We start from the raw sequence: 27,851 nt of genomic DNA, 5'->3' as shown, positions 1-27,851 counted from the left end.
GATAACAAAAAATAAAAATGACGTGTTTATAATAAAAACATTTACACACACATGCGCGCGAGCGCGCCTAAACATATATATTTATATACATATATATATATGTATATAGATATACATATACATAATTTTTTGGGAAAACTCTTTTCCCATCGAATTTCGAATTTTTTATACATTTGCTGCTTTCAGAAACGAAGTCGGCACGGTTTACGTATCGCGAAAGCGTGATGAAGACGGTGCAAGAGGAGCTGCTGCCGAAATTCATGTGTAAATGGGAGAGAGAGAAAGAGAAAGAAAGAAAGAGTGAGAGTGAGAGTGAGATAGATACTAAAAGAAAGGAAAAATAAAAAAAAAAAAGACAGAGATAAATCAATTTGGAATGTTAATTAAATTTGAAATAAGATTTGAATTATACGGTAAAAATTCATTGATAGAAATATATATATATATATATATATATATATATATGTATATATGTATGTATATCTTGGATTTTGAAAAGAATTGCGAAGAGTAATATTTGTGCGCTTTTATAATGATCTATCAGCATTAGTTTTTTGATATCCTTTATCTTTGTTGGTTGAGTTAATTAATTCGTCAGTAGGCACCCTATTTGTCTCTCTTTTTCAACTTTGAGTTTTCTCAGCTATAGTACTCCGACTAAAACAAATTCGAAACTGCATATCCGCGCCGTGTACAACACGTGTACGTACCTAAATCTATAATACACTGTTATTATATACTTTATTTTTCAGGGATTGTCCTGCCGAATTAATGTCGGATGCCCCCCCTCACCCCTTCTCAACTTTCTTCTTCTTCTTCTGCTTTTCTATTTCTACTTCTAATTCTACTTCTTCTATTTTCTCTATTTCTTCTTCTTCTTCTTCTTCTTCTTCTTCTTCTTCTTCTTCTTCTTCTTCTACTTCTTCTTCTTCTTCTTCTTCTTCTTCTTCTTCTTCTTCACGATAATGATGATGCATTACGTGTGTTCAAAAGGATCGAGAGTCATGTGCGGCAATTATGATAATTCATTATTGATGATTTATTAAACAAATTAATAATTCGAAGTGTTCTTGCGAAAGGACCCCTTCGAATTTGGGACGCGCGGCGTTTTTCACACCGGCATGACGTCCACGCCGATTCTTTTTTTTCTTTTTCTTTCCTTCTTTCTTTCTATTTTTCTTCTTTTTTGTTCTTTTTTTTCTTTCTTTCTTTTTTTTTTTTTTTTTTAGATTCGGCAGGACAATCTGATGGCAGAATTTTGGACATGTAGAAGTTCTGTTATTTATTGAGTGTCATATTATAGACTGTTCCGAATAAAGATGTTCTGTGGAAAGCTCTAAAAAAATTTGGGCATAGTCTGCTTTTCTGGGAGAGATCCATTATGTTATTTTTCAAATATCTTATCTCTTTATTATTATTATCATCATCATCATCATCATTATTATTATTATTATTATTATTATTATTATTATTATTACTATTACTATTACTATTACTATTACTATTATTATTATTATTGTTACTATTACTATTATTATTATTATTTCATTCTTTTCCGTTTTATTTCAATTTTTTCTTTTTCTTTTTTTTTTTTTTATTTCTTTTTTTTCATGGTTTTATATTTGTGTATGTTTTTCTAAAATCAGCCTAAATTTTTAATGCGAAATTTGCCGGGATCTTTTTTTTTTTTTTCGTGTTCTTTTCCATACCTTCTCTTAAATTTTATTTCTTTCTTCTTTTTTCTTTTTTATGGGGCGAGAGGGTGAGATGATAAAAAAAAAAAGAAATAAAAAAGTAAAAAATTCGTTTCGTTTCATCCCAGAATGGCGGGCGACAGCCACATATTGTTTCAACCAATCACAGCTCTCACCGCTGTTGGACCTTAATGGTCCCTTGCCTCAAGGCAGGCGATTGTTTGGACCTACCGCTCTGGTCTCGAGGTACCCATCATCTTCCCAATTTTATAAGCCGAAAAATTTCTATTTATGATCGTAACAATGTGAAACTATACAACAGATAGTTATCACTAATATACAATTTATTTACTAGCAACACATGAATGAATTATATATATATATATATATATATATTATATGTATATAATATTCTGTGATATTCGTGTTGCTCATCACCCGAAGATAGGACGATCAAAGACGATGAGAAATTATACGAATAAAAGAAAAATGATGATCACATCACTGGGCAGAAATAAAATCTGGGAATTCTGTGGTCCTCGGTGCTATGGGCGCGTGGCTGGACCGAGAAACAATATTATTAATCGTAATAGGTAATGAGTCACGGGTAAATCGTATTAACCGAATCGATCGTTTGGAATATCGATACGGAACGGGTTTCCTCATTAATTTATTTTAAATTGTCATTCATTGATCATGTCTGATTATCTATTATATTTGTTATCGGACGTGTTCGATGAAATAACATCATGATACTGTTGTAACTCTAATTCTTATTTGTAATTCACTATGATGGTAATGGAAAGAAAAAAAAAAGATATATATATATATAATTTAAAAAAAAAGAAAAAGAAAAAATAAATAAAAGTAAAAATAAAAACGGAATAACCCGTTCGATCGAATATTCCATCGTTCGTAGAATGCTTAGCTGGCTCTGTGTGTTATATCGATACGTTATGTATCTTACGTTACGCAAGGACCCCTTACATTTTCCTATTCCCTATTTCGCTAATAATGTCTTTACACTTGGTGATAGCGGATGCACGATTCGCTCGAGGGGGATCGCTTTGCTCGAAGAAACCGGTAACACGGTGCCTCTTTGTCATCCTAATATTCTTATCCATACGGTCCGGTCCTGTACGAATTTAAAGTGCGATAAATAATATTATTTGACAGGAGTATATATATATATATATATATATACATCAATTAAATAACGAAGCAAAACACTTTTTATGTTAATATTCAATTAAAGATAAGTACTTCGACGTAAAATAATTTATTTCTATAATTTTTTTTATTTTTTTTTATTTCGATTGTATCTTTTTCTTCCTTCTTTTTTCTTTTTTCTTTTCTATATAAATATAAATATATAAATATATATATATATATATATATATATATATATGTAATATATCTTATATAAATTTGATTATATCGATCCTAGATTTTTACAAACGTAATATATTCATCTTTAACTTTTTCTTAGATTGTTTCAAAAGATCTTGATGAACGTTCGTAATGCATAAAAATGCACTTTATCTTTGTACGGATCGTCCGCAAATACTCTAGAAGTAGTATCTACTCTTCTACAGCATTGTTGTTTTCAGCCGACTGCGCACGAGCAGAACGGACAGAATGTCGAAGAGAAAAAAAAAAAAAAAAAAAAAAAAGAAAAAAGTCTAAGAAATATTTAAAAAAGAATATAAAAAAAAAGAAAAAAAATAAAAAGAAATAAAACAAAATTGAAAAAATATATATATATTAAAAAAGGAAAAAAAAAAGAAAAAAAAAGAAATAAAAATAAAAAATTAAAAAAAACACGAGAGGTGACACTTCGAACGTGTATCTCAATTGAGTTTAATAAATAAATGAAGATTGTTCGCAATATAAAAGAAATGGACGAGTTGTTCTGCGATCAATGTAAATAGTTCTTTTAGAAAAAAATTTTTGATCGTTTAAATACATATATAAATTGATTAGATAAATCCGAAAAAGATAGAAAAACTCACTTTGATTGCAGATCACTTTCAGCCAGTTTCATTGATCTATTAATATCCTATTAAATCATCTCTCTCCAAGTCCATTTTATCCATCGATAGTTTAAGGATTATATATATATATATATATATATAAAAGGATTATATATATATATATATGGATCATTATGGATTAAACCAAGGATATGCACAAACGATTTTTATCCAATTTTTCTTTTTTTTTTTTTTGTTTTTTTATTTTTTTTTTATTGATTCCTTTATTGATTCATTTATTTCATTAAAAAGTTTACCAAAGGTAGCTGACATATGAGCCAGATGTTAAAGCAATAAGAACGAAGAGGGGCAGCACATGAGAATAAATACTTAACGAAGATTCATTGTTGTTTAAGAACGCACATAATTTATTATTTTCGCCGTGGTTGAATCGTGGCAGTGTTCGTGGAAGAAGATTTAGATATCTGTAGATTGACGGGGAAGAAACAAAAAAAGAAAGAGAAAAAAAAACACGAATTAGATAAAAAGATTAATCGGATATGAATGAAAGAAGAAAGGAACATCTAATATTTTGAACGAACTTAATTTTACTTGATACCTAAAAGCAACGAGAGAGATTGCAAAGTTTCCGATTCTTCTTTCTACATTCTCTCTTTATTTCCTTCTTTCTTTATTTTTCCTCTCTTTCTCTCTCGCTTGCCATATTTTCGTTGCGTTAAATCCAAACCCACAAAGGTATAACGCTGTCGAAGTCAAAGATGTCCGGTTGACCCATGACGTGTGAAATATTTGGAAAAGATCGAGACCATTGGAAGGCTGAAGAAGTTAATTCGTTGAAACGAGCAGGACCGGAAGTTGCCTCAAAGATCTCGAGTCCATTAACGTCAGCCGCTATTATTTTATTATCGATGACACCAAATGGTAATGGCGGTTTCTCCAAGTCACCTCTGTAAGTTCGGATTTGTGATAAATTTAAATGAAAACTTTCATTAGAATTCTCTACAATAGATCTCTCTTCTTGGCCGATGTTGTAACCTCGCATGAACTCCCTGACATGTTCCATGATTGTAATGTTCTCTTGCAAACGCATCAAATAATGTCTCCTCATTATAAGATCATTCTCGTTGATAGGACCAGCTGCCTTCTTTATATCTTGGAAATGTGGTAAACCGATACTAAGTAGAACGCCGGTCTCGGTGAAATCTTTTGAGTAATCAGCAACGTGAGTGATACTTCCTAACTGTTCTATGAACCAAACATTCTTGGATCTTGGCTCAAATGTGATCCATTGATGCATCGAATTACCACCATTTTCAAATGCCAATATTTTAGACCATGATTTACTATCGGTTGCCAAACGATTTGCTGCCATTATTTTGATTGACGACATTACCTGATTGGAATTAATATACCGAATTGTGTATTTTCTAATGCTAACATATACATACATACATATATATATATATATATATATATATATATATATATATGTATGATATATATGTATTCTAAATACGTTAGTAGTTCTCACACAACTTACTTGATCTTCCAGATTGACAAAGTTCCACGGATTGCGCGTCGATACTGACAATGGTATACCAGCAACTATCAATTCTCGATTTTCAGTTGTCATTAAATAAAACTCATCGTGCGAGGATAATGCTCCAGGATAAGAGGACATGATGATCGATCGACTTGGTATTCGAGCTACGTTCTTTGATGTGGGCAATATATGATAATTGAATTTATATCTTTTCAAGAGTCTTAACATTTTGGCATATCTGTAAAAAAAAAAAAAAAAGGAAAAAGAAAGGAAAAGGAAAGAAAATTAGGCAAATTTTTTCATTCATCGATCAGATACTTTGTTAGAGGATCTTTAAATTATTTATATATATATATGTATATATATACCTACTTCTCTATCTTTTTAATCCTCGTCTGCATAAAACCGTGAAAGGATTATCAATATCTTTACTCATTCATTTTTTTTTTCTTTTCAATAATTACAGCTAGATGAATTAGAAAATGCCTACTTACGGTGCAGCAGTATTGTGCCCAATAGCAATCAGAGGTTCCTTATTTTCTCTGTTAAGTGCTTTAAGAAAAATCATGCCCTTTTCACCGATTGATATATTCGATCCATTATTGATTATTGTCGAATCGATATCTAATAAATCAGAAGCCATTGCCAACCAAAGAAAATCTTCCGATTGTAATTCCGCTGATTGACGACTTCGACGAACTGCAAAACGCCAACCATCTTCCAAACCGTCCAATTGTGCATAAAACAAGCGTACCTTGTTGACAAAATGATGTCGAATTATTATAGTATACGAATAACTATGGGGGAAAAAAAAAAAGAAAACCATGGGAAATATTTGAATGTCAATGAAACCTTCTAAGGGGATTATTTCTTATGGAAATTACACACCATATGCCAAAACGAGTCCTTAGATTCTAACAAATCAGCTCGTTCGCGTATTATAGCTGCATTCTCGCGAAGATAATGTCGTAATTTCCGGCATTCGACTGGATTCTTATCGCATATTACATTGATAGTGTTGTACCAATGATGATGTATCAATTGCCACGTTAAACTACCCTCCAAAAGACCTGCTGCATATGCTTGTACTGTATCCGGATATTTTACGGATGTTTCAATTTCAATGATGGACCACCTGTTGAAAAATTTCATTGAATTTTTTCAAAATGGTATTATAATCCATCAAGACATTATTATTATTATTATTTAGGGCGTTATTGATTTCATCTTATAATTTTTCTTCAATCAATCAAATTTTGTGATCAACATTTATGATATATTTAAACAATACCAATATATAAATAGAAATATAATTTTCCTATATTTTGATACATATAAAGAGTTTGATAACAATTAGAAATATTCCAATAAAAGGACGGACCAAAAATTTCTAGATGATTTTAATAATCTATTACTCTTTTATTCGACTTTTTAGGCTTGTTTATTTATTAAATTTTTTCTTCTTTTTTTTTTTCAGAAATTCTAAAACTATACTTAGGCCTAAGAACTCTTTGACGAAGAGTCTGTACGAGAAGAAAATTTCAAACGAACCCATTTTCTAAAATTCCAGTTTTGTAATATGCACGTGCGGCATTTAATGGAATAGAAGTAAGATCATTGCCTTGGCCCCAAAAGTCAATACGGTATCCTCCCTTACGATTCCACGACACAGTTGCTGAATAAGTTCCATCCTTCTCAACGCTGTAAGTTAAAGAATATAATCATTTATATCCCGAGGGAGAGAGAGAGAGAGAGAGAAAAAGGGAGAGTTGAATGAAATCGAATATATCTTATAGTTTCTTGTGCGATATACGAATTCTTTATTCTTCGATATTTCAGATTTCGAAAAGGTCAGCGGTTTTAAAAGGTTCTGCTCGAATTACACAACCAAGCAATTACTCAACCGAGAATATTTCCTTTTTCCTTTTCTTTTCTTTTTTTTTTTTTTTTTTTTTTTTTTTTTTTTTTTTTTTTTCACTACAAATATCGATTTACGCTTATCGCGTCAATTTGAATGTCTTTGCTAAGCCATTCATCGATACGAATTGAATGATAATACGAACGAACGATGAGGCTTAATCATTAAGGAAAAAAAAGCAAAAAGAAAAAAAAAATTGTGGTAAATCATTATCTTGAATGAGATCTTGTAACAATATTTTTTATTTTATTTTAAAAATCATTAAGACGGATGATGAAATTCAATGAATAACTTTTCTAATTATTACGATATTTAGATATATGGGAAAGTTAAAATTAATTTTTACGATTATTGAAAATAATTTTTTGTTCTTCTAGGATGGGGGGGGGAGGAGGGCGTGGAGATGAGGATGAGGTGAAATTTCATGAATGATAACTTTTAATTGTTAATAAACCAATATTATTCAATAAGCATGTACATACATTTTTTTTTTTTTTTTTTTTTGAAGAAAATTAATGAAAATTTATTAAGAGAAACTTACTGTCCAAATTCACCGAGTATGATTGCGCCGATGCCAAGAAGAGCAACGGCGACAAGAATGTACGTGGAGATGCGTGTTTGCAGCCAAGAAGCGCCCACTACCTTCAGCATGGCTCATCGGTAAGCTAAGCACCTTGGTAACGAAGAAAAGAAAAAGGTGGAAGGCACGAGTTTCGCGTTCTCAACCCATCGATTACAGAAGCCTGCTCCGTGGCCTCTTCTAACGCTACTCTTAGAAGTTGCCGGTACGCGCGTATCCTCTTTTCACTGGAATAAATCAAATGGAGAGGGAAAAGGGGAGGGAGGAATTAAATAAAAAAATAAATAAATAAATGAATGAATAAATGAAAAAGAAATAATGAAAAGCCGAATATGAAATTTAGTCGAATCTACGTAAATAAGCGTACGTACATAAGTACGATATGTTAATATAATAATATATATTTAATATAAAAATTTATCTTTCTTTCTTCTTCAGAATGCGCACTCTTCGAAAGTATTCGTTAGAATAAATTATAATTAATAACGTGTTAAACGATTTATCCTTGGCATTTTTTATAACGAGTATAATATGTATAATAAATAGAAAAAAAAACATATATATATATATATATATATATATGTAATATGTACATATATAAAAATTAACTCTCTGTAGAATGCACTCTTGAAAATTATATTTGGATAAATTATAATTAAAAAACATATTAGACATTAAAAGTTTCAAAAGTTTCAAGTTTATATATACATATATAAAAAAAATATATGTACATATAAATCTATTAAAAAATATTTTTTTAAATATATTTAAAAAAATTTATGATAAAAATATGTATTACACATTGACAGTCGGCATTCCTGTAACAGGTATACCGGTATCAATGAGCTTGCACTTTTCTTCTGGCATCATTCCGGTTCTCTCTCTCTCTCTCTCTCTCTCTCTCTCTCTCTCAAAGTTATCTTAGTACAGGAGATTTATATACATAGACTTGTGACTAACAAAAAGATTGAAGAGAGAAAAATGTGTCGGAATTAGAAACTTGCGAATTGAAGGCAAAGGTTAAGGCTAATACCCACTCGCGGTGATATTGGCATCAGCTAATTGGATAGATATAAGTTACAAGTCACATGTATACATCGCGTGGTGACCAATATTAATTTAATCTTTCTTTTTTTCCTTTTCTCTCTCTCTCTCTCTCTCTCTCTCTCTCTCTCTCTCTCTCTTTTTATCTCTCTCTTTCTCTTTCTCTTACTTTGTTTAATGGCTGAAGAAGTCACTTTTGGGGCAAATGTCTTATCTAACGCAAGATTATTTTCTTTTCACGTGAACGTCACGTGAAATCCGTTCTTTCAAAATAATTCACCATATAATATTTTGCGCTTGCAAAAAAAAAATTTTCTTTAAACTGAATTTTACAATTAAAATACATATTGTTGATAGAAAAATTACTTTAAATTAGCCTCGTCATTTTCGAATGATTAGTTTAACTTGTTTTCAATTACATACACGACACAAAACTGCACTAGTTTCAGACGTGAATGATAACTATTCGCAAGATTGCGCAAGACGTATGTTAGTCATTGATACTCGATAATGTTGATTCATCTTTTCAGTCCCTTTTTCTTTATATATATATATATTTTTTTTTTTTCTCCTGTATAGTCTTCTACATATAAAAATGTTATTATTCGCCATTAATATTTGCATTTAATAATAATTAACTTTTTAATAATATATATATATATTAATAAGCAAAGATAGAATATTTTTATAGGTGGAGAATCTTAAAAAAAAAAAAAAAAAAAAAAAAAAAAAAAAAAAAAAAAAAAATTGCATATTTATATTTCAGGCATTAATAAAAAGATTTGTAGTTTTCCTTACTTGACCAAATAAATAAAAGAAGACTTAACAGTTGTTTGCGCATATCTTTAAAGCCTCTTTATAGGTTTCTTCTTTTCGACCGCAAAGACCGTGTAGTGTCGAATACTTGTCGGGCTTTATTCGAGGACGAAAAAAAGACTGAAGCTAGAAGATTCACGAAGCATTCGTATCCGTATACGCAAGAAACAATCTGTGGGAACTGAGCCAGGAGTGCAAGTTCTTAAGTTCTTGGCAAAATCAAGTGATTCGATCTGGTCGACACAAACTCGCTTGCTACGTCAAAGTCGTTTATTATACAACAACTTTCAACAAGAGAAAGAGAGAGAGAGAGAGAGAGAGAAAGAGAGAGAGAGAGAGAGAGAGAGAGAGAGAGAGAGAGAAAGAGAGAGAGAGAGAGAGAGAGAGAGAGAGAAAGAGAGAGATATATGTATGTCACTGCAATGAAGATAACAAATTTACCAAAAGCGTGCTACTTCGTAGAACTCGGAGAAAAATAAACTATTGAAAAATTACTTTCTACAAAAGACGTATGAATTTATTATTTCAATGTTTATATTAGTCTTTAGGCTTTTTAGTATAACGTCGTATTACTTTTAAAAAAATCATTGTCAATTCGTACCTAAAGTTTTTTCATAGTTATTATATGCATAATTTATATTAGTGTAAATATTATATTAAATATTACTTATATATAATACATATATATAATATTTATTATATTATTAATACTAGTATAATACATAGAATTATTGTATAATTAATATTATACTAGTACAACTATACAATATTGAAATATAATATATTATTAGAAAATATTAGTTACATATGTATACTATAGTATATACTATATACTAAATATATAGTATATAGTATACTATAGTAATAGTGAATTAGTGATTGAGTAATTTTTTAATGTCACATAATCTTGATGTAAATACGGGAAAGAGTTTCAGGATTATAAGAAACAAAGGGTGATAAATTTTTACAGGTAATTCATTTCATTGTTCGAAATTATAAACGCATACATATCTTTTTTATCGCTGTCACTGATAATAATTAGATGTTAACATATAACCAGATATGTTTAGAAGAGAGAGGGTAATTAACAACACTTTGTAAAAGCAGACGCCGTTATGTCAACTAACTTATCGCTTGTTGTAAACAAACGTGTCGTCTTAGAGTTGCTGATCAATTTTATCAACTTTTACTTGGCAATTTGTGGAAAATTTCAAATTATATATTTTAATATGCGTTTAACTTTTTTTTTTTTTATTTTATTTGTAATGTTCCGATATAAACGTGAATTATTTTTCATTCTGAAAATCTAACGAAACATTCGTGTACATATATATATATATATATTAAAATAAAATATATATATATACATGCATATATTTACGTCTGTATTTTCAATGATCGTTCAACCATAATGATTCATCTATCGATAATTTTTGTACGTGTATCGACTATAAACAACATCTAATTGTTATATTATTTAATGATCTATGCTAGCGTTAGCTTGATTCCGTCGATCAAGGTTATTATTTTTTTTTTTTTTTTTTTTTTTTTTTTTTTTTTTTTTTTTTATAAAGATTAGATTGATTTCATATATATAATTTTAATTTGATTGTATATATATATATATAAAATAAAAAATACAAAACAATATTTTAGATAACAAAAGATAGGTTTCTTCGAATAGTTCGATCGATAAATTTCATTACACTTTAAACAATTTAATGTTCTTTTTTTTTTTTCTTTATTTTTAAGATCTCATTTCAGAGAACATATTGAATCGATCCTATTTGAACGTTAGATCGATTCTCACACACACACATATGTAAACGCTTTGATCCATATACGTAAAAATTTTCAAAGTATATATACAATTATTGTAAATAAATAATAATTGGAATAGAGAACACACATGATTGGAAAACGCTTGTGCGAATGTTGAAAGTTTCGTTCTTGTAATACGTATAATATTGATCGTTCCCATCGACTATGTCTAGATCTAAGGCCGTTTGGATCATTCGATCGGGCCGATTAATCGATAATAGTTACAATCACGTTGATCGTACAATTATTCATATCAATATCATTATAAAATTATAATCAATTGAAATCTTGTACGTTATATAAAAAAAAAAAAGAAAAAAAAAAGAAAAAGAGAGAAATTCCAATCCCCGTACTTTATCCAAATCCATGCGATATTCAAGAGCTATGTTACGTTTTGCAAGTCACGTTTTCGAAATTCAATAAAAATAAAAGGACAAACAAAAAAGAGACAGTATTTTAATATCGTCAAGGAAAATCATCGGAATTGTCGCGAATCATCGTACGAAAGAATCCGACGCGTCTAGAAACGATACGTGTCCCGCCGATACGGTGGGTGGATACGGTCCACCCGAGTCTCCTTAATAAGAAAATTATTTTATATATATATATATGTATTCCTCCCGACCTTTCTTTTTTTTCTTTTTACTTTTTATTTTTCTAATACATACCGTAGATGTTAATATGTCTCTTGAGATCTTTGGCGCTGCGTAGACGGGAAGAGGTTCGGTGATTCTCATGGAGATTACATTCCTCACCACGTGCGTGTATATTCTCGCGGTCTTTATAAGACACGATGGACCAGTTGCTCCGACACTGAAGTCCTAACGCGAGTACTCGGTGTTCCCGACTGGCACTGCGCGTCCCAAGGGCAACGTGCCTGCTGATTACCCCCACTACTTCCGTTTCCCCCACCATTCCAAACGCGCTCGACGTCTTCTTATCCCCACCACCACGTTCCACTCCCAAGCCTTCCTTTCCCCTTCCACTTTGTCACTCGGCAACGTAGGCCTGACGGAGTTTCAGACGTGTCGGTGTTGGCGGTGACTGATGACGGGAAGTTTTATTCTTCTTACATTTCTCCTTTTCTTCCTTTTTTTCTTTTTTCTTTTTTCTCCATCTTTCTCTCACGAATATAAAATAATTCTTAACGTTAGGTTTATATCTTTCGTCAGTTTCCTTAATTATCAATGATTTTTCTTCCAAATTCTCAAATTATTCGTCATATTTATTTTAATTTCGAAGAAAGAAAAGAACAAAAAGAATGTTCGTACCTTTTCGTATAAATATTCTTTTTCTTTAGTTTTATTTTTAACGATAGCTCTACTAACTTGGGTGATTATGACGGCGCCTTCAGACGAACGAGCGAGCTTATTAAAAGGATTAAAACTGTCAATTATATTCAATCGAGGTTCGTTAAGCTAGAACATGAGATATCATCTTTCTCACAGACGATGCCAACGATCTGAATGAGTTCCTTGAGAAAAAAAAGAAAATACGAAGCAATTAAAAAGAAATACACATACACACATACAAATATATATATATATATATATATATATGTATGTTATTTAGTACGTAGAATTAATGTAAATGTATTGTATAAAATATGCACGTTTTCATATAGATTCACATTATTTATACAAAAGCAATTAACGGATGTAAATATAATGATATAAACAATCAATTTAGATCTATCGTACAAAAAACATATATATATATATATATATATGTGTGTTTACAAATACATGCTTATATATTTATATATTGTTTATACGAAATTCCATTAATAACTTGTTAATCATTCATATATATAATATAAAAGATCTATCATATAAAATAATTCGTTACTCTACTTATTATTAATACTATAAAATATTCTATATATTGTTTCTTCATAAACTTTTCCTTTCATATTTTTTATATGAAAAGTAATTAAAGGTTCTCTTATTCAAATAGAAAATCATTCATTCCTTTTGCAAGTATAAACCTAGGAGAGAGAGAGAGAGAGAGAGAGAGAGCAACCGTATTAATCAATTAAGAAAAAGACGAATTTCTATGAAAAAAATAAATGTAGTTGGGCTTTTGAATAATACCAAGATCTAAAAAAAAAATTAAAATAAAATAAAAAATAAATACTATTATTTTGAAATTTAGAAAAATATATTTTCTTTCATATTTTATATATATATATATATATGTAATATATGGTCTTGTACATTACAACAATTTTTTTTTCCTCCTGACGTTGTTATTATTTGTCGTTGCGGGACAAAGAAGATTAACGAATTAAAAAGAAGAATATATATATATATATTTTGTAATGAAGAAATTCTTAAGTTAGAATTGCTAATATCAATCTAGTTTTAATACGATCACGTAATATTTCTTCGCATTAATAATATCTGTACGATAAAGGTCAGTCGAAGAGAGTTCTCTCTATGCGTGGAATAATTTCTATGGAATTTCTTCATTATGTTCTACCAAACGGTATGCTTCTCTCAAATGGAAGGGAATGCAATATGGCTCCCTTTCTGGTATTCTATTATTAAGACATTTTTATTGGACTCTTTCAACATTTTTTCGATTCTTCCAATAAAAAAAAATATGTGAATGATTTTCTTTTTGCTTTCTTTCTTCTCCTCTTTCTCTCTCTCTCTCTCTCTCTCTCTTTCTCTCTATATATATATATATGGATTCCACTTAATGCTTAATAACAAGAATCCATTCGTTTTAAAATGACGTGTAATTAACACATTTAATATGTAAATACACATAATAAGCAACATTTATATTCTATAAATATTAAATCGATTTCCATTTGCGTATCATATCTCTCTGTAATATCGTAAATTATAAGCTTCGTGTTAAACCTCTAATTGATTATACTACGACGTTGAGAATGTTAATTACAAATGAGAACAAACAAAAAAGAATATTGAAAAAAACAATCTTGTTCTTGAAGTAAAACTTGATTCGTCACACTTATTTAACATATATCGATTACAATTAGGAAATAAATAAATAAATATAAATATATATATATATATATATATATATATATATATATATATATATATATTGTATATATATAATCTTTTTTTCCGTATATATTCAATCCTCGTAATAATTTTTTATTAATTAATGAATAATTAAAAATCGATATCGCGGTTAATCTAACTTCGTAGAAATGTTATTTACGTAATCTGATCTAGGAAAAGCAGGAATCAGGAACACAGCTAACAGATAATATATATATATATATACGTATATTTAGCACTACATATTTTAATAATATAATTTTACATTGTTATATATAGATATATATGATATATATTATCGATTATATTACAATAAAATTTGTCGTTCAAATCTAGCGGTGGAATTTAAAGGAAACCTATGACGTCACGATTGACTGTCCAAGTTCGTTAATAGCTCGGCAGATAGCGCGATGATCGAGCGGAGCGTGCGCACCGTCACAAATCCGCGCCAAAAGTTCAACGTAAGAAAACTGGATGCGATGGAATCGTCAGTATGATTTCATCCACGAAAAACGAAACTGGTCTTAAATACTATATCTCAAGTATAGCTTAAATTATTTCGAATTGTCTGTCATAAAAAAGATATCAACAAAAAAGTCATAATTTTTAATAATATTTAATTTAATGAAACAACATTGTCGGCCATGTTATTTTTGAATTCGTTATTATTATTCTTATCGATAATTTTAAATATCGTCGTAGTTTTATCCGTACACCAGACACATTCTGTTAAAGTAAATGATAATTTAAATGATGTTCATACGATTCCATTAGGATCTGAGGCTACTTTTCATTGGAGGTATAATATAATAGTAAAATGATTAATTTTTATTATCTTTACTATGGACACGTTTTTTGGTTAAATTCGAATAGGATCGTAGGTAGTATCAATATGATTTTTTATTGTATAGATTCTTTTTTTCCTTTTCTTCTTCTTTTTTTTTTAGAAGCGTTGACATCACGTGGAAAAATTCAATTGAATTCTTTTTTTAGAGTGGATTTAATGAGCAAATTGGTGAAAGTAGAGATCCATTACACCGGTGATCAGAATACGTGGTTCGCTGTTGGTTTTTCGAATTATGGGGAATTCAAACTCGCTGATTATTGTATATTATGGACCGATTGGCATCAACAAACTCAATTACAGGTATATATATATATATATATAATATTTTTCTAAACGAATTTTATAATTGCGAAATTATTATAAAAAAATTATCAGGATGCTTGGTCCGACATAGAAGGAAAATTAATTCTCGATAAGCAACAAAATTGTGAAAATTTCGCATGGAAAAGAAGAAATAATCTGATCAAATTTACATTCACAAGAAAGTTTGATACTTGCGATGAATACGATTACATTATTGAGGTAAAAATTTTACTTAACATTACGTTTAACGTGTTTAGAAAAAGAAGAAAAAAAAAAGAAAAGAGAAAAGAAAAAAGAAAGGAAAGAAGAAAAATTATTCGCGAAATGATTTGAAATATTTTTTTTCAATAGAGAGGCACCACCCATATCGTATGGCTAAAGGGTCGAGGTCCATTAACTTCTTTAGCAGGATTAAAAGTAATTGATTCTAAAACTTCTGGCATGGCTAGAACAGAATTGCTTCGGATTACTCACAAAAAACCTAAATTCCCATCGAACGCCTGGCAATTCGATATTAATGTAAAAGGTGTTAAAGTACCGAACAATGAGACAACATATTGGTGCCGTGTATTCAAATTACCATCCCCTTTAAAACAAAAGTAAATTTGTTTTAATAAATTTCATAAATTACTTTGACATATTTTACAAATTAAATTCGATATTATTATTATTATTATTATTATTATTTATCCGATAGGCATCATATTTTACAATTTGGTCCAGTAATTCAAACGGGTAATGAACATTTAGTTCATCATATTGAGGTCTTCCATTGTGCTGGCCCAGTTGATTTAGAAGTACCGATATACGAAGGACCCTGCGATAGTATTGATCGACCGGAAAAAACTCAGGTATTGTCGATAATGAACAAATGATAAAATTACATTAATTATATAATATATCATTGAAATAAAATATTGTCAATTCGTAATAAGATATGTAAGAAGGTACTGGCAGCTTGGGCTATGGGAGCAGATGCCTTTGTATATCCAGAAGAAGCTGGTTTGCCTATCGGTGGTAAAGATTTTAATCAACACATCATGTTAGAAATTCATTATAATAATCCTGAACTTCAAGCTGGTAAAACAGATTCCTCGGGAATTCGTTTTATTTTCACGAAAAGTTTGAGAAAGTATGATGCCGGAGTGATCGAATTGGGATTGGAATATACAGATAAAATGGCTATACCACCCCAACAGGTAGCAGATTTTTTTTTTTTTTTTGTGTAGAAATAAAACAATGGATTATAATTGTATTAATTTTTTCAAATAAAAATGATTTATTGTAGGAATCATTCATTTTATCCGGGCATTGTATAACAGAATGTACAGGAGTTGGTTTACCCCAAAGTGGAATATATGTATTTGGTTCTCAATTACATACACATTTAACTGGCACCAAAGTATTAACTCGTCATTTTAGAGACGGTAAAGAATTACCTCTTTTGAATTATGATAATCATTATTCAACACATTTCCAAGAAATCAGATTACTTCCTAAACCCGTTACGATTCTACCCGTAAGTAATGATCGTCTGTTCGTTTTAAATTACCATTGCTGGTTTTATTTATATATCTTATATCGTTGATAGGGTGATTCTTTGATAACAACCTGTACGTATAATACTATGCAAAGGGATAATATTACATTGGGTGGTTTTGCTATATCAGATGAAATGTGCATTAATTATATACATTATTATCCTAATACACGTTTAGAGGTAAATCGATTTAATTTTACAGATGTTAATATTAAAATTAGAAAATTTATTGAAATATCATTTCTAACAGGTATGTAAAAGTGCTATTAGCGACGACGCACTGAGAACATATTTTCGTTATATGAGAGAATGGGAAAATCAAAATACGAGTATAGAAAAGGGAATATCAGATAATTATAAAAGCATCGAATGGACCAAAGTTCGCGTTGAAGCTCTTCATGATGTTTACCAGGCTGCTCCTTTAGGTTTCTTTTATTTCTCTCTATCTCTTTTTTTTTTTTTATAATACATTCATAACTTATTACATTCTTAATGTATCCTAAATTCATAAGTATGTCAATAATAATTTTATATTTGAAGGAATGCAATGCAATGGATCTGATGGGTCTCGATTACCTGGTCTGTGGGATAACATAGCCACAACTCCTATCAGATTACCTTTACCACCACCTGCTAGAGATTGCTTTGATTTCTCATTTAGAACAGATGTTATGGATTCAATGTAATCTATGTTAACTTAGGTGTAGTATTTCTCTTTTAATAGTAATAATAAATTATTTCAATTTGATGTGAGAGAAAAAAAATCAAATATCTAGTAAAAAAGTAAAAAAAAAAAAAAAAAAAAAAAAAAAAAAAAAAAAAAAAATCAAAAAAAAAGTCACAAAATTCTATAATACACAATTATTGATCGTTAATGAAGTAGAATATATTACTACTTCTTTTTTTCTCTCTTTTTCAATTTTGATGTCATATTATATATTTTATAATTTATATAATTTATATAATTTAATATAAAAAAAATAATTTATGTAAGCAAATAAATCAAATATTTAATTCAAAAATAGTCATTATAAATTGTTTTACTATTCATTGTAAATGAAGGACAATATATTCTTTTTTTCCTTTCTTTTTTCTTCTTTTTTTTTTTTTTTTTAACATAAATTGAATATTCTTTTACCATACCTCATTTTCTTTATTTTTTTTTATTTTTGAAATAAAAATGCATTGATTTATTTAATTCGTCTATTTACATTTCGAACAGAAACTTATATATCTAAAAGATCATTAAATATATTCAACAAACAAATGACTGCAAATAAACTAGAACGTTTGATGATAAACGAACTAAAAATTTTTATTCTCGTAATATAATAGCTGAATATTTCTTGATATATCGTAGAAAAGAAAAGAGAAAAAAAAACAATAAAAAAAAAAAAAAAAATTCAATATACAAAACTGCTGTATCTTTATTCTTTATTTTCATTTCTTCAGTAAACTTTGATAAATGAGGATGTGTATACGAGTAGTACAAGCATTCGTGTGAAATAAATTCTTTGATCTAAATACAAAAGTGGTCGTATCTCTTGAATCTATTTAATAATAATAAAAATGAATAATAATTATATCGATAGAAAAGTTTCTAAATTTCCATAAGTTTATAAGCATTTGTTCAATTTTTTCTTAATATTTCTTATCTCTTTCCTTTTTTTTTTTGCTTTTTTTTTTTTTTTTTGGCAGTACATCGTCAATGCTAGCTTGATCGAACTTTATAGCAAATACTGTGTTCGTCGGAATCATTTATCATTTACCATAGAATAATAACATAATAATAACATAATAATAATAATAATAATATTAATAATAATAATATTAATAATAATAATAATAATAATAATAATAATAATAATAATAATAATAGCAGAAACTCGTCTTTACATTTCATATGAATGTACAAAAAAGGACTTAGCCTTAGGCTACAATATAAAAATTAAAAGTATCCTGTATTTACTATATAATACATTGAGCGCGGGTTATGCATACATACGTACATTATTCACATACACACACACATACATACACACATATACACAAACACACATACACGCACATACATATTTCATACATACGATAGTTGCCACCGTATACAAGCATAAACGTCCATTTACGAAAGTATCTTCATTTTTTTAGTATCTTTTTCTTTTTTCTTTCTGTATTTTTATTTTATTTTTTTGTTTTTGTTTCGTTTATTCGCTCTCATAACGAATATCTTTTTCTTGGTTTTCTTTTTTTTTTTTTCCTTTTATTTTATTTTCTTCTTATCGAATTCTAGGGAAACTTGTCATTTTTGTCAATAGAAATTTTGTCGATACAACATTTTGTTCAATACAAATCTCATAAAGATACTTTAGCATTCCTAGCAATCTGTTGGTATTTGTCAGATATTTATTTGTACTGCCAAATGCATCGCTTTATTTATTTATTTATTTATTTATTTTTCTTTCTTTCTATCTGTCTGTCTTTCCTTCTTCCTTTTCATTCCCTCTCTTAACTATTATCGGAATCTTTCTCTTTGGCATCGCATTAAACTGCATTTAGACTTTAAACGATATTATACGTACAGATCGTTACATAGTATAAACAAATTATATATTATAAACAAAACATATGTGTTACAATAAAACAACATACAAGTTTTCTTGATCCATACGGTCACATATATATATATATATATATATATATATATATATACATAGAGAGAGAAAAAGAAAAAAATAATAATTGATAACGTAAAATAAAAGAAGTATTTGTCAAATTAATTTTTATGAAGTATAACGAATGCCTGAAACATTTGATGCATCAAACTAAAAACTATTATTATTAATTACACACGATTTGACATCTTTATATTACAATGTTCTCCCTCCGATATATATGTTGCAACACAATGTTTGATACGTGTCAAGTCGTAAGTTAGTCGATAAGTACTATAGAATGATAGCAATAGCTCTCTTTAGAGTTCGGCAGTACAGTTATAAAATAAAATGCTCAATGTATGCAAATAAGTCCAATAACAATTGAATTTATGAAAGAATTTTTTGTTGAACTTTATAATGAATAATTTATTCACTGTCAAAATATAGAAGAGATTATCTCTGACGTGTCTGTTTTTTTTTCTCTTTTCTTTTTTTTTTTTTTTTTTTTTTTTTTTTTTTTTTTTTCCCATTTCTTTTAAATTAGAATGCGATTCCTTTGAGAAAGTTCAGCATTGAGCTCAAAAATAAAAATGAATAATTAAATGCATTTAATATAAATTGTATTATATATATATATTATATGTATATGAATATATATATATATATATATGTGTGTATATGTAGAGGAACATAGGTTCCTGAAGGTTCACGTCTGCTGCAAAAAAACGTCTTAGGAACGTGAAGTGAGTTTTTGAGTATACTGATTGAGTTATAGAGTACACTGTGTGGACATTATTATTGCATAAATATAAAGAGAACTGTGTATAAGAAAATTTAGATTATCTGCTAGGAACACACGATGTTTTACGAAAATGTTATGTCCTTAATTTCTAAAAGCGCACACACGGATGATGCATTTGACCAGACTTCTTTGCATCTCTCTCGCAGGAAATTTCGTTTGAAATGGATAGAATTCAATCGCGTGGACGATCGTCACTGGAACCTCATATGTTTGAATACAATGTCAAGTAAAAAATATATTATGGACTTTGTTTCTTTTCTTCTTCTTCTTCTTTTTTTTCTTTCTTTTTTTTTTCTTTTTTTTTCTTTTTTTTTTTTTTTTTTTTTTTTTTTTGAAGTAAAAACATATCAATGCTTTCTTTTTCTTTCAACTCCGATAATGTCCACTCTGTTAACAATACTTGTATGGGTTTACGGTGGAAGCACGTACACATACATATATATGTGTGTGTATATACATACATACATATATATATATATATATATATATATATATACACATACATACATACATACATCCACCAGGAATTTATTTAACAAGGAGCGTTTTGCGATAAAATTGTTTAAATTCGTAATTAAGCTTTTTTTTGTTTTGTTCGTTCGTTTCTCTCTCTCTCTCTCTCTCTCTTTTTTTTTCCTGTTTTTGTTTTGTACACTTGAGACGTTCGTTTTATCGACAAACGATTATAAGATTTTTTTTTTGTGGAACTTTCTTCTTTTGAACACAGAATATTGTTGCTGTTGTTATTGTTGTTGTTGTATTATTATTATTATTATTGTTGTTGTTGTTGTTGTTGTTGTTGTTGTTGTTGTTGTTAGGACACATAGAAAACTTAATTAAGAATGCATGGATTTTATCGTGAACTCCCCTTGCAAGCATTGCCTACTGCTTATATATTTTGACTCTCGATGTCTACATCAGCGTTGCAAGATAATACATCGCGTGACTAATAAAATACGTTAGAAAACATCGTTAGATTTATCATTTTAAAGCAATTTCTCTGCCATTAGTTTTCTCATTATATTATTATAATTTAATTCACTTTCAATCGTGAATAGAAATATTTTGAATTATTTTCAGGCAGCGTTATGGTGTCTCACCGATAATAAACTCTCGACTAGAGTGATTGATTGTTTTGTTGCATATGCATTTGTAAAAAACAATAGAGTATACCAGCTTGTGCCATAACGTCTACAGTACCTGCAGCCAAAGGGTCTCGACTTTTAGAATCGGACCGAGAATTTGTACCTGGCCGTAAAAGCGTTGGCCCAAAAACTGTTGCTAAATTGTGCAACGACATTTTGTTTTGTCCTTCGTGTTTGTTAACACGAATTAAATGAGCAAGTAGAAAATCGATAACAGCTTTATTTACGGACGGTAATCCCTCGTATACTCGTCGTAAAGCCGCACCCCTCGATAATTCTCCAGTTTGAAAAGCTTCCAAAAATGCTGGATAAAGAGCATCTGTAAATAATGCCTCAGGCATCTCACGTAAATACAATTTCAGAACGCCCGTTACGGAATGAACATCAACCTGTATATATATATGTGTGTATATATTGATATATAAAACAATAAGTAAAAGTATTTTCTATACTTTATAATAAATTTCGTAATAACGATACAAACCTCTTTAAGAAGCTGCTCTGCTTCGTACGAATTACTTTCAAATGATTTACGAAGTTTCGTTAAATCGGATGCTGATCCAGATACTCGATATAATCCTACTTCTCCAACGCCTCTTCTTTCAACCTCTCGTACACACGCAGTTATAATGAATGGAACGTCACGTTTTTCTCGTCTATCAAAATGAATTAATTCATTCAATATATGTATGTTCAATGAACGATATGATCTTTTATAATCTTTAAACATACTTGCAAACTTGTTGTATTCGAGCACCAAATAAACCTTGAGGTTTAGCCGATGGCACTCGCCTCAATGTTACTTCACTGGGAACAAATCTAAGGGCTACATCTAATGTTGCTGGACCTAAACTCAATGATCTTTCAACTTGATCGGATTGCAACCATGACCTACTTAATCTTTGAATACATTTGCCTCTTAATACTGATCGTGTCCCACATTCTTCATAAAGTAAAATTCTAACATTTTGACTACCTTCTAATTCGACCACAAAAGTCTCACCTTTAATATAAAAAAAAATATATATTATGATTTATTAATATTATAAACATGACTTTTCTATATACATATATATATATATATATATATGTATGGTGTTTTTTGTTACTTGATAAAACTTACCCCAAGTTGGAGCCTGACTCCTTATAACTCGGCTTTTAGCTCGTTTAAAATAATGCCCATAACTGTCCACTTCTACAATGATATACAGATCTCCTATTCTATCTAATCCTGGTGGTGTTAAACCAAGCAAAGTTAGATGCAAATCCCCAAGTAATAAACTTTCATCACGTCCAGATCTTAATAAGTAACTTCCCATGTCTGTTTGTAAATATGTTCGACAAGCTGTAACCCATGCTTGCAATTCATACATCGTCAAAGGTAAAGGTCCTGGTGGTTGACCACCCTGTAATTGAAAAATTGATATATTATTTTTATATTCCAATAGTTTACATCATATTAACATTTCAGAATGATTTAAATATGTATATATACTTGTTGCAATGCTTCAACTGCTTCAATCCATTGAGACCGTTCAAATTCACTGGACAAAAAGAAAGTATATGCATTTTGCACTCGATGTTGATTTTTATGTGCAACACGCATTACTAAATTTGGCGATGCTAATACCAATTGTGCTTCAAGTTCTGCTAATTTCTTACGATTTTTTTCAGAACCTCTACCACCAAGTCTAATTCTCTTTTCGTCATTTCGTTCTTCCCACAAAATTTGATCTCTCACAGTACAAGCTTGAGATCTATAATATAATGTAAAAATTATTATTAAAAGATTTGAAAATTTTGACGAATAATAATATTACAACTAATTGTTAATTATTACATACCTCAAAGCAACTACATTAGCTGGACTAGTTTCTCGTGGCTCAACGCCATCTTCGGTAACAACAGCTTCTGCAACTGGCACATACCACTTCAACTCAAACGTGAATTTATCTCTACCTGAAGCTTTATATTTCGCACAAGCAATAACATCGTTAAATAAAAAGAGATGTCTCAATTTCCTATGACCATCAGATAGTTCAACAACAAACGAATTTTTCACTAATCTTCTTTGTGCCCTGTCATGACTCTGTAAAGAAGAGAAAAAAAAAAAAAAAAAAAAAAAAAAGCTTTAATATACCATGGACATATACATATTATATACTTACAAAAATGTTTAATGAATATGAATATTAAAGTCCTTACTGGGAACATCGATTTTGTTTGAATAATATTAAATTCATCAAGAAAATTTCTAGTCATAGCAAGTGCTTCTGAGAGTGGCGCATGATCAGCATGATTCATTGGTGTATGCTTAAGGAGATCCTGCAATCGATTGAAGACAAATTATCAATACAATATTAAAGATAAGATAAACTTTTCATGGATATATTAATCGGATATATAAAGCATGATACATCTGAGATATTGATAGAATTCTGCCTTATCAATTTTCAAAAAAGAAAAGAAGAAATAAAAAATAGGAAAAAAAAGAAGAAAAGAAAGCAAAAAATAAGAAAGAAAGAAAAAAAGAAAGAAAGAACGAATGAATGATATTATCTGTAATACAAAATTCATTTAATTCTTGATAGAATTTTAAATATGCACATACATGTAGCACTAATGCATTTTTTTGAACACGAGCTACAGGTTTATGTAGAAGATCTTCAAGCGATAAACCTGGACCTTTAGGAAATCCTCTAAGTCGTATGTCTCTTGTAATTTCCCCAAATTGTGTCGAATGAGCAGAACATCTACGAACAGTATCAGTAGCGCGAGCATAATTATGTAAAAATGCTCCATATAAACCTATATTGCTAGCCATAATCTGTAATTAAATTATAAATAATGTAATTGTATAACTATTAAGGATAACATTCCTATTATATTTTTTAAACAAACCTTAAATTGTTCCCCTATTGTAGTTTTAAAATCCCACTTTTCTGTTTTCTTTCTAAGCTCATCTAAGAAGTTTTGATGTAGCTTATGTAATTCAGGAATTTTATAAAACATAGTACCAAATTCTTCTTCCGAAATAACTGGTTGAGACGTAGTTAATGTTGCTCTAATAGCTTTCATATACTATAATTTGAATATAACATTAATACATATATATTGTTTTAATTTTTTATATTATAAAACATGTATTACTTACTTGCAACATAACATTTAAACATTCAACATATACTGCTTCACTTTCTACGACAGAATTTACAATACATTTGACCATAGATGTTCTATCGTCTTCTCTATCTTTACTTTTCTCTTGTCTGCGTGGTGTAGTCGGTGTAGGTGATTCCAAACTGCCTTCACTTAAACTTAATGGTTCAGCATCGCTACTTCCAGTTTCATTATCTGTACTAAGTGCACGTAATAAAATTGGTGGCGCTGGACTTGCACCCTCTTCATCTTCGCTATCCATTGCTGCTCTATGTCTGAAAAATATATAAAAATTAATACGTTATATTATCTTTCATCATATATATTTCACATTATTGAATAATAATTAACTTACTGTATAAAATAATCTATGTTGACATAGTTACTCTGATTGCCTGGAGATTCTGGAAGCGATGGCGGTCTACGCGGAGGTGCTCTGCTAGGATTATTATTACCTACAGGTGGAACACGTGCATCAATATACACATATTCTCCTGTCTGATCCAAAGCTACCGAATCATAATATGGTTCTTCTTCGGATGCCTCTGCATCTCCATCCTCTCCATCCTCATTAAGAGCTTTTTCAGATTCTACTTTATTTGAAATTATATCAATAGAATATAATAAATATATAATCTTGTAACATCACAAATATTACCTTTTTCATCTTCTTCTTTAAAAGAAGCATCGGCCTTTTCTTTTTTTGAACTTCCAGTAACTTCTATTACAGTTACATAATTACTTGGCACATCAGGATCACTATTCCTTCTGGTTTCAGGCACTTTTTCAGGACTTCTAGGTATCTCACTCTTGGGTCTTTTATTAGTTCCAAGGGTAGAACTCAATTCGGAAACGCATTTATCCTGAAATTTGCTAATGTCTTCTCTTACTGGAAGAGGTGGCGGAGAAGTATCCGTATTCTGACAATGTCCAGTGTTTGCAGATTCATTATTTTCCGACGTATGTTTTCCACTTTTTTTAAGTTCTGCAGAATTCTGCTTATTGTCAAGGAGTGTAGCATTGGTACTATTAGCCAACTGTTTGTGTCTTTCAACGTCCGCCAATAATCGTTCTAAATATTCGACATAGAACTCTTCCTTTTCGAGTTCCTCTCTCAAGGCCGTTACCTAAAAATAAATGCCATACTCTTACGATCTGCGACAAATAGAGATTAGAATTATTCCACTTGAGGAAAGAAATATTCCTTATCAAAAGTAAACAAGTCGCGTGCGTGAGATATCATTATTGTCAACATACACAAGATACTTCTTTCATTTACCTTTTGTTTGTGTTTGACCAAATTTGCCCTGACGTCTTCCTCCCAAGCAGCCGGTAAAGCGCTATCTGGGAATCTCTGTACCCAGACGCGCTGAAAATCTCCAAAAACACTCATTATTTGACTTTGTCACTCCTCGTAGAAGACGACGACAACGACGACAACGACAACGACAACGACGACGACGACGACGACGACGACGACGACGACGACGACGACGATGACGACGACGACGACGGTGAGGAGAAGAAGAAGAAGAAGAAGAAGAAGAAGAAAAAGAAGAAGAAGAAGAAGGAGAAGGAAAATAACAACAACTCAGGACGCTGTGTACATCTCACGGGCGCGGCTATCGTGACTCGCGTCGTTTCTCCTCTGTATTATTTCGTATGATCGTAGATCGTCTTATCGATACGACAGATATGATGATGATGATGATGATGATGATGATGATGATGATGATAATAATAATGATGTTGATGATGATACACTAGGATCAACGAAGTACGCAAGAGACGCGGCATAAGTCATCGACGAACGTCTTCTAACGATTATTATCACTTTAATTTCTTCCCGATAATCCTTAATATCGCATTGGAAAATCAACCTTTCAAGCATCGTAGAGCCGCTGTCATCTTGTCGACATCGCTCGACGTCTCCACCCCGCGTAGGTCACAATCCGATCCCCGTGCCCTCTCCTAACATTTTCACGCCTCCGCCATATTCTCTTCGACGTAATTCTCTAGCCCCCGTAGATATATTCATTCATTCATTCAGGAACGACGAACGTACCGAATCAAATTGGGATTTCCCTTGGTCACGGTAGGAGGGCCTTTTTACTCCCTGGAATATCCGCTCGTTACAGATATTACGTGTTCTTCCAACCCTATCTCCCACTCTCTCTCTCTCTCTCTCTCTCCCACTCTCTCTTTCTCCACCCCCCTCTCTCTCTATCTATCTATCTATCTATCTATCAATCTATCTCTCTCGCTCTCGCTCTATGAATAATCTTTCCTCAATTTTTCATCCATTTAATAAATATACTCTCCTCCTGTAACAACACATCGAAATGAAAAACATATATAATTATGTTCGAACGTGTGTGTTCTGACGATATTTATGATCTAATAAATGAAAGTGATCGTTGAAAAAAGAAATAAAATGTTTGTTGTGTCATTCCTTGTTTTCCTTTTCTTTTCCTTTCTTTTTTTTTCGTTTTTCCTTTTTTTTTTTTTTTTTTCTTGTAAGAGAGAAAAACGAGGGAAAGTGATATATACGTGAAAAGTAACGATCTTATTGATGATATTAATTGTTATTTATGACTAATTATATTACATGCAATAGACAGAAAAGATGAAAATTTAATTTGTTAAAATTAATCGTAAATTTTGATATACGTCGAAAATGTTTATTAAAGAATAGGTTATGTAAAAGATACGTATAATTCTCGATGATATTTTCGAGATATATGTATATTTATGTGTAATTCAATACCTTCGTATTATTTAATTATCTCGCAGGAATTGCCGAATCATCATTGAAATATTTCTTTCGTTAGAACGCATAGGAAACTATTCGAATATTATTAATTATTGAAAAGTGTCGTATTACTTTGGCCACGTGTTACGTTCAATCAAATGAAACATCGAAAGAGTTTCTATATAAAAAAAAAATATATAT

At 30.1% G+C, this 27,851-nt stretch overlaps 4 protein-coding genes across 12 annotated transcripts in view; 2 read left to right on the top strand and 2 right to left on the bottom strand.

The window, feature by feature from the left end:
* Positions 1-1,318, top strand: part of LOC124957051 (BUB3-interacting and GLEBS motif-containing protein ZNF207) — a 10,736-nt gene extending 9,418 nt beyond the window's left edge. Inside the window, exon 7 of the transcript XR_007103431.1 lies at positions 1,230-1,318. The gene's annotated coding sequence lies outside the window, so the exon portion shown is untranslated. The remainder of the gene's footprint in view (positions 1-1,229) is intronic.
* Positions 1,319-3,908: 2,590 nt separating this feature from the next.
* Positions 3,909-12,284, bottom strand: LOC124957045 (putative phospholipase B-like lamina ancestor). 5 transcript variants are annotated; one of them, XR_007103429.1, is made up of 7 exons: positions 12,079-12,284; positions 7,691-7,956; positions 6,783-6,932; positions 6,120-6,366; positions 5,726-5,985; positions 4,270-5,469; positions 3,909-4,152 (listed from the first exon to the last, which is right to left on the bottom strand). XR_007103429.1 is itself a non-coding variant. In XM_047513659.1 (7 exons), exons 2-7 carry the CDS (start codon positions 7,798-7,800, stop codon positions 4,404-4,406), a joined length of 1,686 nt encoding a protein of 561 aa, XP_047369615.1. In that variant the 5' UTR covers positions 7,801-7,956; positions 12,079-12,284; the 3' UTR covers positions 3,909-4,403. The 5 variants fall into 5 exon arrangements, 3 of the variants coding, with proteins under 3 accessions (XP_047369615.1, XP_047369613.1, XP_047369614.1); XR_007103430.1 differs by having other exon boundaries at positions 4,287-5,469; XM_047513659.1 differs by having other exon boundaries at positions 3,909-5,081; positions 5,229-5,469.
* On the top strand, positions 9,484-18,138 carry LOC124957048 (tyramine beta-hydroxylase). Of its 4 annotated transcripts, XM_047513663.1 has the most exons (11): positions 9,484-10,098; positions 14,785-14,909; positions 15,442-15,595; positions 15,671-15,817; positions 15,950-16,197; positions 16,296-16,449; positions 16,534-16,797; positions 16,887-17,117; positions 17,190-17,318; positions 17,389-17,563; positions 17,679-18,137. In XM_047513663.1, the coding sequence occupies exons 3-11, from the start codon at positions 15,452-15,454 to the stop codon at positions 17,822-17,824; spliced, it is 1,638 nt and encodes a 545-aa protein (XP_047369619.1). In that variant the 5' UTR covers positions 9,484-10,098; positions 14,785-14,909; positions 15,442-15,451; the 3' UTR covers positions 17,825-18,137. The 4 variants fall into 4 exon arrangements, with proteins under 4 accessions (XP_047369619.1, XP_047369620.1, XP_047369618.1 ...); XM_047513664.1 differs by lacking the exon at positions 14,785-14,909; XM_047513662.1 differs by lacking the exons at positions 9,484-10,098; positions 14,785-14,909 and adding an exon at positions 14,935-15,247 and having other exon boundaries at positions 17,679-18,138.
* A 1,243-nt stretch (positions 18,139-19,381) lies between these two features.
* On the bottom strand, positions 19,382-27,813 carry LOC124957043 (active breakpoint cluster region-related protein). Of its 2 annotated transcripts, none has more exons than XM_047513654.1 (13): positions 26,178-27,813; positions 25,557-26,025; positions 25,254-25,491; positions 24,894-25,173; positions 24,641-24,820; positions 24,351-24,566; positions 23,945-24,064; positions 23,584-23,828; positions 23,235-23,496; positions 22,863-23,145; positions 22,472-22,742; positions 22,224-22,395; positions 19,382-22,128 (listed from the first exon to the last, which is right to left on the bottom strand). In XM_047513654.1, the coding sequence occupies exons 1-13, from the start codon at positions 26,289-26,291 to the stop codon at positions 21,712-21,714; spliced, it is 3,267 nt and encodes a 1,088-aa protein (XP_047369610.1). In that variant the 5' UTR covers positions 26,292-27,813; the 3' UTR covers positions 19,382-21,711. The 2 variants fall into 2 exon arrangements, with proteins under 2 accessions (XP_047369610.1, XP_047369611.1); XM_047513655.1 differs by having other exon boundaries at positions 25,254-25,488.
* Positions 27,814-27,851: the final 38 nt, after the last annotated feature.

This window comes from Vespa velutina, chromosome 24 (genome assembly GCF_912470025.1).
Source record: "Vespa velutina chromosome 24, iVesVel2.1, whole genome shotgun sequence".
In the NCBI taxonomy this organism is placed as follows: Eukaryota; Metazoa; Arthropoda; class Insecta; order Hymenoptera; family Vespidae; genus Vespa; species Vespa velutina.
Note: the sequence above shows the minus strand (reverse complement) of the source record. Positions and strands in the feature narration are given on the sequence as shown.